Source organism: Rhipicephalus sanguineus, chromosome 5, assembly GCF_013339695.2.
Source record: "Rhipicephalus sanguineus isolate Rsan-2018 chromosome 5, BIME_Rsan_1.4, whole genome shotgun sequence".
NCBI classification, from domain to species: Eukaryota; Metazoa; Arthropoda; class Arachnida; order Ixodida; family Ixodidae; genus Rhipicephalus; species Rhipicephalus sanguineus.
The window spans coordinates 123,523,989-123,536,098 of NC_051180.1; the positions used below are offsets into that span (position 1 = coordinate 123,523,989).

At 45.9% G+C, this 12,110-nt stretch overlaps 1 protein-coding gene across 1 annotated transcript in view; it reads left to right on the top strand.

The window, feature by feature from the left end:
* Positions 1-533: 533 nt before the first annotated feature.
* Positions 534-12,110, top strand: part of LOC119394947 (Down syndrome cell adhesion molecule-like protein Dscam2) — a 168,577-nt gene continuing 157,000 nt past the window's right edge. The window contains exons 1-4 of the mRNA XM_049416027.1: positions 534-856; positions 2,196-2,354; positions 7,329-7,475; positions 9,474-9,591. Of these exons, the coding sequence (XP_049271984.1) occupies positions 715-856; positions 2,196-2,354; positions 7,329-7,475; positions 9,474-9,591 (566 nt within the window). The 5' untranslated portion in view covers positions 534-714. The remainder of the gene's footprint in view (positions 857-2,195; positions 2,355-7,328; positions 7,476-9,473; positions 9,592-12,110) is intronic.

The following is a 12,110-nucleotide window of genomic DNA, read 5'->3' on the forward strand; positions in this document are numbered from 1 at the left end:
TCATGCTTGCTCCTGAACAAGTAAGAATTGCTCGCCACAGGAAAAACACCCGAAGCAAGTCTTGCTCACTTGAAGCAGGGAGGCTTGTCATTTTCTTAACTTCTCTATGGGCGCTGGGTCTATACTGTTTTCTCTATACTTCTTTACACTGGTTTCACCTGTTTGAGTGAGAGGAAACTGTTACCAAGATTTCGAGCTACGGCTGTGAGTACATTACTTCAATAACATTGCCACTAACATCTAATGGAGCTGCGACTGAGTGATCATTGTTAGTAGTGCTGGGGCCACGGGATAAAAAAAATACATACATAATCATCCAGCTCTCAGGATTATTTGTAAAACTATCCCGGCAAGCACATTTTTAATGTATCTGATTGCACGCATAACGTTCTACCACACCGATCGTACATGCCGACAATATTGACTAGTGTAGTTGTTGAGCCGTCAGTTGTTTTACGAATAGAATACGATTTGTGATCGCGATGTGTCAACTAAGACGTCTCGTCTCCTTTCTCTATTTGATGCTACGCAGCACATCCCGTTCGGAGCAGTCCACAGGGCTTGGGTCCTCGACTTCTGGAACCCCTGGTATCGGAGCTGCGCTTCTCCAACACGACGGGGGCATCGCTAAACTGCGCTGTCGTTGGCCAGCCTCAACCGAGGGTCACGTGGTTGCGCGAGGGTGTCGAAGTGGAGCCCCTTCAAGGACTCTTGATGCTCCTTCCAAACGGCACGCTACGATTTCCACCCTTCGCAGCGTCGCAGTTTCGCCAGGAAGCGCACGGTGCCACATACCGATGCAGAGCAGAAAACGTTTTCGGAGCCATCCTGAGCACGGAAGTGCGCGTGCGGGCAGGTTCGTGTATATCTTGGTTCGACTGTTGCGTCACACAGTATAGGTTCACCTGCACTGTAGCTCACGCTAGTACACAGAATCACAAGACGGGCTCAGGTATCTTAACGTAGCATGCTTTTACTCCAACAGTCAACTCAATTCTGACAGACAGAGATATGAATGAAAATATTGCGCTGAGGTGATAGAATAAATACAAGCAAATGGCATATTGGCTTTTGTTGCTGATTTCTTCTTTTTCACCTCTCGAATGTTTTCAGGCTAGCGAATCTTTTATATATAAATGGAATATCCATAGACCGTTGGCACACGCGCTTCAGTTGGGCCCAGTTGAATCAAACGCACGGAGCTAAACTGTTCAGATCGTTGTTTCTGGCGGTGTATCATAAGGTGTGACTTTACTCCTCAGAGGTGCTCCTTGAGATGCATCAGGCTGAGAGAATCTGTTCCGACATGCGTTCTCAGCCTGCGCCATTCAAATTCTGATATAGGTAGTGGTTACATGTTGTTTTCCATTACCTGAGGCTACGTGCTCATGCGTTAAGTTGGTTGCGTATCGAATTCTTAGGCATGGTAACTGCCACATGTAGCGTGCAAAAGCAAACCTCAGAAATATTATGACAATAGACAACCACCCGTTTGTAGCATGAAGCCACGAGCAAGTCCATACGGATTTCTCAGAAAGAAGGCTTCTTAGTTGCCGTAAAATTCGTCCTGGTCCGGGGTTCAAACCAAGAACGAATTTTTCGGCAACTAAGAGGCTTTGTTCCTGAGAAATTGTTATGGATTTCCTTGTGGCTTGGTGCTACAAACGAGTGATCGTCTTCTTTCATAACCCTTCCGCCACCTTGCGGGATTCCGCAGAACTCATTTACATTGCCAAAAAATATTATTTGCACTGCCACTTTTGAATGTCAATTATAGTGCCTAAATTGTGCACTGTATATTAGGATAAATTGTGCCGCGTGTTAAGTATCGCAAGCACAAACATTTATGCTTGTTCGTGCATTTCAGCACGCAGAGATACCGCGCATGTGTGTGTTTAGGTGATGTAGTGGCAGCCACCCTTTTTATCGCATTAACACCTCCTCACAATCATGTTACTTCGTCAACGCCGGCCGCGTTGAAAAAAATGTGCTTTGCAAGAAAGCGGTAATTTTGGTATATTCTATCCAATCTTCCTCAGACCGTAAGTATTTTACCAAAGAGGCGAGTTAGCTTCTAACTCGAGATTTACATGCCGCTATACCTTCTCGCAAAATGTGGCGATAGAAGACTGCGTCAACGCGTGCTCCATTATCTCGTCTGTTCTTTTTCTCTCTTTTTTTTTTCTTGTACGCAGTTGTGGAGCAATACTACGAAGTGCAAGTGTACGACGAATTCACCATCGCCGGAAACACGGCCGTTCTTCGATGTCACGTGCCGTCCTTCGTGCGTGATGATGTAATCGTCGTCTCGTGGGAGCAGAAGATTGACGACAAGACCGACACCGTTGCCAATGGTCTGAATGCTTCTATTCTTTTTTTTTCTTCAATTACGCAATCTCCGCCGTATAAGCTAGATGTTCAGATCTACATTTCATTTTTCCTGCTGTCCTATGTGTAGAGTCATACAACTGAAATACGAACAACCTAATGCTAATTAAATCGTTTTTTTTCTTTTGTTCACACCAGTACGCATAATGTCAGCGTGACTTCAGAATGCACGCTTATTCTAAGAGATAAGCAATCATTGGCGACTGCATAATGAGAGGCGCACGAGAATGAACTTCCGAGTTACGGATAGCTAAAGTTCTACCATTTCGTAAATTTTGTTGACGTTTCATTTGCCTATGGCTGTACAAGTGTGTGTTCGTGGATGCAGTGTTTGGTGCTACTTACAAACTGTACAACTCTGGATCAGCTTGTAAAAGACGGCCGCAGATTCAACGCGCCCTGCTGGAATGCACAGACAGCGAAGCCCCTTCACACCATTGTCTTTTCACCCAACGCTGAGATGCGATAGACGCGAAGTGTGTTCACGGGACTCTTCTACCCATGTTGTGCGTCGTAATAAAATTGTTCACAATGTAGACTACCCTATCTGACCAAAATTGTCTCACAGATCTTCCTTAGTCAGGCAACAACCAGCAGTGAAGTGTAGTCCGGAAGGGAGGTATAGGCAGACTGAAAGTTGGAACAGATTGTGAGCACACTACACCGAAGGTGAGCATAGAAGACCGAAAGTCACTTGGCTGACTGTAAGTGGCAGGCAGGAAGTTAGGTGGGATCAAGTTGGATCTGCTGCATTTGTTAAGTGTCACCTGTTTGATTAACGACAGCAACTGGCAGCAGCAGCCACAGACAGCTAAGCCCGCAGAAGTTCACAAAGATAGCTTCGCTTCAATATGAGTGGGCCAAGTACGCAAATCGTTCTTCCTATATATCAGCGCTGCGTGTACCGCAGGTCGTTTTCAGTTGCTAGCGGGACGAACAGCTAACGTTTAATCTTCAACACTGAACAAGTGTGGCTAAGCGGTACAGGGACAAACTTCAACATTAGTTGAGAGAGCGTGCGATGCGCTTGCAATTCCAGGACAGTCCATAATCGCGTAGTAAATGTTTTGTAAAGCCCGAATTCGTTGCATCTGTTTCAACTGGAAGGCTGAGGAGGCTATGGTACAGCGATTCCGAACACAGTTTTACATGCTTTCCCGCTCGACCATGTGAGCAATGACAGTAACTATCGGAAAGCTGACGTCTCCATGAAACCGGAGACGTGATGCTTCTGTGCGAAATATCGAGCAAATAATGGCAACAACGAGTATACACGTGAACAAAGGAAAATAATGGCATTGGGCACTTCTTAACTAACGATATAATCCCACATTTTGGGCGTGGCTTCAGCCAGCAAGGCCAGTGATTATGATTGGGTTTTTTTCCAATTCTTATTGCGGAAAAAACGAACGTGCTTTTCAGTCCGTGCACCTGCCCCGTACGTCGCCATACAGCTCATCTGTGCGGGCGATCGCTTAATGTCTCCGAGCCAATCTGCCTGTTCATATTAGTGGGGAGTGGCCTCAGATGGGCGCGGTTTATTTCGATCATTGTTCGGAAGTCAGAATAACACAAGTGTCTCCTCGTTCGTTAATATTGTAGCCAGTGTGTGTGTGTGTGTGTGTGTGTGTGTGTGTGTGTGTGTGTGTGTGTGTGTGTGTGTGTGTGTGTGTGTGTGTGTGTGTGTGTGTGTGTGTGTGTGTGTGTGTGTGTGTGTGTGTGTGTGTGTGTGTGTGTGTGTGTGTGTGTGTGTGTGTGTGTGTGTGTGTGTGTGGTGTGTGTGTGTGTGTGTGTGTGTGTGTGTGTGTGTGTGTGTGTGTGTGTGTGTGTGTGTGTGTGTGTGTGTGTGTGTGTGTGTGTTCTCAAATGCGGCCGGCCAAGGCCAGACCACTCGTATAGTGTTACAAGACCTGGTTTAGCGATATACCATGCCATTTACGTATACAGCGAGAAGTTTTCTGTAGTATCTCAGCTCGGAACCAACGGTGATGGGCCTCGCGGCAATACATAGTGTAAATAATCTCCACTAGGTCACAATAGAGGTTTCAAAGAGAGGTGAATAAGAGGAGAAAATAGGTTACGAACTATTAGAAGGAGGTGATATTTAAAAACCCTGAAATGCCGTACAGTCGTTCTCTGTGAGTCGCGTGAAACTACCGGAACCTGTCTTGAACCCAAGCTAAGAGCCGAAACGTTGTCGTAGTTTTCTATCTGAAGGGGATGGATGGGGAGGTGTTGCTAACTTCACACGGACAGAGCTTAGCTAGATCTGTAGGCAAATGCTCCACCTGAGCACCCCTTTCAGTTCGCGTTGAGTCAAAAGCCCGTCATAGCACGCACAGGCAAGGTGACTGTCCACACTTGTAGCGCACTTTGAAGAAAGTGAATACCGGACAATGCGCAGTAGTAGTGCATTGTCCTGTCTTCACTTCCTTCGTCCGTGTCCTTCAGAGTGCGCTACAAATTTCCTCACGTTTCACTACCAACAAGCCCATTCTCGCGTCACTCCAAGGTAACTGTGATTTCAATTGAGCCAAACAACACCAACAACGCTTTCGCTGACAGTGCAAGGTATACCTCTCAGGAGCATGATCATCGGTCTCTCCGGAACAGGCTCTATTCGTACGACGATTAACGATTTACGTCGTACGAGAGCTTGCTGGCACAAAGCGTACATACTGCAAAAAGATAACGATAGGTACAGTAAAACCTCGATGGTACGATCACGGCTCATACGAATTTCGGGGTGATACGAATTTTTTTGTCGTCCCGGCCTAGGCCCATTAGCCTGCAATGCATTGGAGTGCGGTTGTTGCGAACCGATTTGCACCCCGCGACGTTTGATACGAACGTACGCTAGCGTACAGGTACGAACAGGTGGCCCCCGCGCTCTCGCGGAAGACGCGGCAGTCACGCGTGGGCATGCACGCTGCGCGACCGTCAACGGTTCGTCGTTGCCTTCGAGATAGTGCGCGCGAATCTTGGAGGCCTTTAGGGGCATTCGCGTTTAGATTACAGATGACGTTGACGTCACGCTTTTCTTTCCGACGCGTTGACGCGTGCTCCTGTGCTCGAGGCAGCAGCGTCTTTATACTGTGTTAACACGTGCCTGCCACGTCGATGCAAGCCATGTCCCCGCAATCAGACGTTCTATTAAACAAGACTGAAACTTGGGCTGCGCGTCCGTCATGAAGTCCCGTGAAAGGTGAACGAAAACCCCAAGAGACGAAGCGGACGGTCTTGGCAAAGGAGCTTAGCCTCTATAGTGTGCCAAAGCCCTTCTTAAATCACTTTCGCCGCAGTACTCTCGTGTCATGCAAAACAGCGCAGTAAGATTAGGAAGGTGCTACTAGCGGTCACGGGGCACAACACATCTGGTTCATTTATTACAAACGCGCTCATGCACCGTGTATTTACGAGTGCAAGTATGATCGTTGACGTCCAAAAACTTTGCTGGCAATCATTCAGAGCTGTTGATGACGTCGCTGCGGCCCTGATAAACACTGAATCAAAACGTATGCCAACTTTCTTTTGTCGCATATAAATTTTCCATGGTGTCCGGTGATACGAATTTTGGATGATACGAATATTTTTGGTAACCCCGCGAGATTCGTATCACCGAGGTTTTACTGTATACGCATGGCGAAAACGCTGCAATGACCTGTGTAACAACATGCAAGTAACCATGAATGATTTTGCTATGGTTTTATTATATTGCATCTTAATCTGCGAAGCCTTCATATCTTGATTTAAACGCATAACTATAACACTAAACTTGAGAGCTCAAATTCGGTACGCGTCATAGAAGAACACAAGCAGCACAGGGCAAGCGCTAACTCGCAACCATCTTTATTGGGAAAAAAACTTTCCTACGTATATATACTGCACAGCCCGCATGCGCAAGCGCATTGCCCATCTTAACCACAAAAAAAAATTTTTAAATAAGAATACAGGCGAACTTTGTACTAAACCACGCAAGGCTTGAAACGGAGAAACTGGACGATTCTGAAGACTAATCTGATTGCTTCTAGCTTGTTTTTAGACCTTAGCTGGGTGATGCACGTCGTTTCTAGGTTGCTCCTATAGGTCGTAGCTAGGCTTTAGCTCGGTGATGCTAGGTTGTTTCTACGTTGATTCTGAGCGCAGAGAGGTTCGAGTTAAACCATTCACAGTCACAGGCATGACACGGATGTCCAAACTCCAGATACAGAAACTCGCGCTGAAACTAAGCGTACGCACCTCTCATAGATCTACGGGCACGTCGTCGTTGGCGTAGGCCTTCCATCGCTTCGGGGTCGTCTCGCGGCCGTAGTTGCCTTTCCCGTTCCCTAGTATTCTCACAGTGTACGTACTCGGGGTCTTCGGCTCGCCGCCGTCGCTTGGCAGCCACTTCTTGGGCTAACTGATACCATCTTCCTTTTTAGTGGAAGTTGTGTGTAGTGGTATTAGCCCAATTACTGTGCCACATGCCCGTTTATGATGATGATATATTTTTGGTACAGGGTGAAGAAGGAGCGATTTTCTGAACATCTTCGCTGCTAAAATATATATCGCCAGAATGCAGATTAAAACATCTAATGAGTGGCTATGATGGGAGAGCGGGTAAATTTATATATATATATATATATATATATATATATATATATATATATATATATATATATATATATATATATGTGTGTGTGTGTGTGTGTGTGTGTGTGTGTGTGTGTGTGTGTGTGTGTGTGTGTGTGTGTGGTGTGTGTGTGTGTGGGACAGTTTCCACAGAATATAGTTGCGAGTTAGCGCTTGTCCTGTCCTGTGTTTGTTCTTCTATGTCCCGTACAGAATTTGCGCTCTGAAGTTAACAATTATGAGCCAACTAGCCCAGCAACAAGCTAGCCCAGCAACAGGTGATTATTCCAGGAATAAACAAATGCTCCCTCTTTTTTTCTTTCTAGGTGGTCGGATGAGCGTGTTTCCTAGCGGAGAGTTGCAAGTGCGCCAAGTTCAACAGAGCGACGCTTCCACCGAATTTCGCTGTCGTGCCTGGCACCGGCTAACTGGAGAGACCAAACTCAGCTCCTACGGCAGACTTGTCGTGACAGGTAACACTGGTTACCTTAGTTCCGCAAGACGCTCTACCTTTCCCTAACTCTTCTATTTCCTTTCATATCTTCACTGAACATTAATTTTTATGGCCTACGAATTATAGCCGTTGTTACATTTGCCCCATAAAATTCAGCACTACTAACTAACGCCGACGCCGACACCGACACCGTAATTTCTGCAAAACGAGTACTAACGCTATCGCTTTAAAGCAAAATAGTAAGATATGCACAGGCGTACGCGTACCCTATGTACTGACAGGAGGAAAATAGTACGAGTGGAAACTCGCTATCAATGCAGAGCAAGGAACAGTACGTATGGTTATACGTACGTGTAAGTATAAAGCATACAGACACGCGTGTTGCCCTCGTAGACGCTAAGGCCCACATTATCTTTTAATTACAAAGAAGGAGGATATGTATGTTGGAACAGTAAGAAATATGTCATGGACGTGAAAACACATTCCTAGCTAATAACTTGGAAAAAGGAGAAAGCCACGTAGCGAAATATTTCATAGAATGTTTCGACGGGTGGCAGCACATCCGCACATCATTAGTGAATGTATGTCCATACATTTTGCGTAAACCATTGCTTGCTATTCAAGCTATGGCTCAAAGGCCGACTTTTTCCTCATGTCAACGTTTATGAAGAGGGAATAGGATTCCTTAAAAGTTTTCAATCCTATCATCATAACGCGACAATCTACCCTGGAGCCTCGTATCACGTCTTTATATTAGGGGTGTGCGAATATCAATCGAATACGAATCGAATAAGAATATCCACCTTCGAATATCGAATCGAATATCGAATATGAAAGGGAAAATGCCTCCACAGTGACAATATTCTATTTAAAATGTAGCTATTTGAAAAAAAAAACATTAACAGCCTGACTGGCAACACAACATACACTGGTATCTCCAGAACACAATGTCCATGCTAGCACAATGCACATCACAACGCAAGCAAATATCACGGCACAATGAAAGTAATGACTAGGTGTTATCATGAAGAAATATAAATTGCTCCACATGATCAGGCAGCAGGCGCTCCCTTCTAACAGAGACAACCCCCCCCCCTGCCACTGAAAAGGCACGCTCGCTTGGAACAGAAGCGGCTGGTATAGGGAGGTACATGGGGCAAAGCTTTGCCAGACTGGGGTATCTGAAGGTGCCTACAGTCCGCCACCAGTCACATGGGTCACTGTCTTTCTTCAGAAGTGGTCCCGCATAGTGAACGACTGGTAGTGCGGCACGTTACGGCCGCATAATATTAAAAATGTACGGTTACATATCGCCAACAGCGCTGCACGTCGGCGATGCACCAGCAATAAATCATACGTATTGGGGCGCTCGTCACAGGCAGATATCGTGCCTCCGTGTACTTACGATGTTTATCGCTCCTCTCGGCAACGTTTTTAGTTATACGAACGCAGCAGAAATGTGGAAGACGAGTTATTTTCTGCATGATAATCGAATCGCATATTCGAATTTTTCGAATTTCGAAGTTATAGAATATTCGAAACTTTCCGAATACACGATTTTCGAATCGAATACGAATATTTCGAATGTAATATTCGACGAATATTCGAAAATTTCGAATATTCGCACACCCCTACTTTATTTTTCACTCCTACAGTTGAAGAGAAATTGAATAAAGATATTCCTGACAGTAATCTAGCAGCAGCTAAAGTGCATCGGTGACCTCGGTATATCGTTTACCTCAAGTCAGGAAAGTCGCAAGACTAAGAACATTTGTACGCTGGGTATTATGGCTGGGGACAATAGAATTTGGTTATTACTTCGGTTTTGGCAAGTCAATGTGACGCAATGCAAATTACCAACGCAAAAGAAAACGTGATTTCAGCTGGTTTCCTTGTAGAATATGTTATTTTATTACTTATTCCTAGTGTCCCGTTCGTTCGTGCTATAATGCAGAGAGGATGTTGTAAACCTTGTCGATTGATTTTCGGTCTTCATTTTTTTTGTCTGGGCGAACAGATCTTAAAGTGAACGTCCCACCGCGCATCACAAACGTGCGATCTTCAGTCGTCGCAAACGAAGGTGACTCCGTGGAACTGCCTTGCGCCGCCCAGGGATATCCACCACCCAAATACTTGTGAGTAATTTTCATTTCGCAATCTTCATTCTTAGACCACTAATCACTTTCGGCGAATACGATATTGCAACGAAGGTCGCTTAACTGCCCTAAGATGGTCAACAATTTGACCGCACTAACTATTTCGAGAGAGAAAGTTTCCCCTGCCTAAACGAAGAGACACCCAATCGTTGGATGATTCTTCATCGAAGTAAACATTGCAGTTAAATATTACCATTTCTTGGAGGAAAACAGCGCGCAAAAAATATCGACAAGAGAGGAAGTTGAGACACAAAGCGCTGTCATTTTGCTATAGTTATACACAAAACTATTACCAGCTCCGGCGGGTGCATTTCGATGTGGCGAAATGCAGGAACGCCCTTGTAGATGTAAATGTAGGTGCTCGTTAATGAACTTTACGACGTAAAAATTGATGCGCAGTCCTTCACTACGGCGCGCCTCATAATCATATCGCGGTGTTGGAACGTAAATCCAGAAGTTCTTGTTATTATCACTATTGTCAGCATGTTCGATGACCATACGCCACAGTTGCTTGAACGTTAGTGAAATGTCATATCGTGTTCTTACTCGGCGATGTGACGATCATGTTGCAGTGTCATAATGTATCAGGCGGTTATACGAGTGCTGCATAGCATTTCTACAACAGTGGCTAGAATCAGAGAAAAAAACAAGAAGCTGTCACACATGTATCCATAACAACGACAGTCACTCCTATGACGCTTATGCCTTTGGCACCATGTCGGAAAGGAATGTCTGCATTTTAAAATCCTGGCTTATGGGCGATTCGATTACTTTATAATGTCACATGGCCATGAGGACCGCCAGGCTGTCGAGAATATGGCCGAGACCCACCACGTGCGCTCGTTTTGGTGCACGATGTGCATGTTTGTAATCATTCCTTTTTTTAACAAGAAAATTGTTATGATATAAAGGCACGCACCTTTGTGAGACTCTTAAAGGGCAGAAATGCGTGTAACAGAAACACATATCTGCAAAGAAGCATTCGATGAGCGTGATCTTCCTACTAGAGCCAGGTGCGTATTACGTCGTACTTTTTCCTGATCATCAAAAACACGAACGATACAATAAAGCATATTCCTAGTCTTTAGGCGTTCATCCACATTCCTGTGGCTGCAATCCCGTAATCCTCTGCAATCCTCTTAGTCTCTACATTGTCCGCGAGAAGCATGTTCAACGCAGCATGCGTTTAACGTAAAAAGCAAAGCGCTCGCAAGGCATCTGATACACACGCCGTACCTTCTATATAAAACAGATGCAAAAAAATGACCAAACAGTAAAACGTTTTAGCAAAAGAGAAGGCAAACCAGAGACAGAAGTGTCGAGAAGTTTTGGCGAAGCTTGCACTAAGTCGCGCAAGGCGTTTGAGAGCTAAACTGGACGATTCTGAAGACTAATATGGTTGCTTCTAGGTTGTTTCTAGGCCTTAGCTAGGTGATGAGGGTTGTGTCTAGGTTTCTTCTAGCTCATTGCTAGGCTTTAGCTAGGTGATGCTAGGTTGTTTCTACGTTGATTCTCAGCACAGAGAGGTTCGAGTTAAAGCACACGTGGTCACAGACACGACACGGATGTACAAACTCCAGAGACAGAAACTCGCGAAGAAATAAAGCGTTCGTACCTCTCATAGACCTACGGGCACGTCGTCGTTGGCGTAGGCCTTCCATCGCTTCGGGGTCTTCTCGCAACCGCCGCTGTCTTCGCCGTTTCCTAATGTTGGGCTAACAGTTCCGTTCTTCCTTTTGGTGGACCAGTGGTGAGTAGTGGAATTTACCCGATTTCTGTGGCACATACCCGTTTATGATGATGATAGTTTTCTGATAGGCTGCGCAATTTTTGTTCTCGACTGCTCTAGCTGGGTACTCTGGATTGGCCTGACGTTGCCGCTGCCTCTCCCGCATAGCAGCGAGCCTTGCTTCGCGAAGCGCAGCGTCTTCTTTGGGAGTATACGAACTGTCCTCTGTCCCATGGTAGGGCCCATGGGTCGTTCCATGGTTGCTACTGAGAACCAGAGGCGGTCACACATTGGCCTAAATGTTGCCTTCTTGCGTTTTAGTGGACCAGTGGTGAGTAGCGGGTTTGTTGGGCTAAGTGTTGTCTTCTTCATCTTTAGTGGACCAGTGGCACATACCTGATAGGCCGCACAGGATAGCCCACAAAAGATAGGCCGCACAAATTACGGCTGCCCTAAACAGCTTCGCTGTTAAAAATACAGCGGTGAAAGAACACTGCTTCTCTACTTAGCCACCACAATGCGAAACAAAAAATCAGTAGTTCCGTGTACGAATACAACCGTTGAGCGGAGCTCCTTAGAAATGGGACGCAAACGACTATGCGCCTGATCTCGCTGCTGGCTTTCATGAAGGCGGTAGGGTGGTGAGCGGGTGGGGAGAGCGTGTGCTGCGCTCGGTGGCGGGAACGACTGAGAGAGTGAGTGCGGTGCGCGCAGCGCAGGGAGAGAGGTGGGAGCGCTGTTGCGGCGGGGAGCTTCGACGGTGGCGACA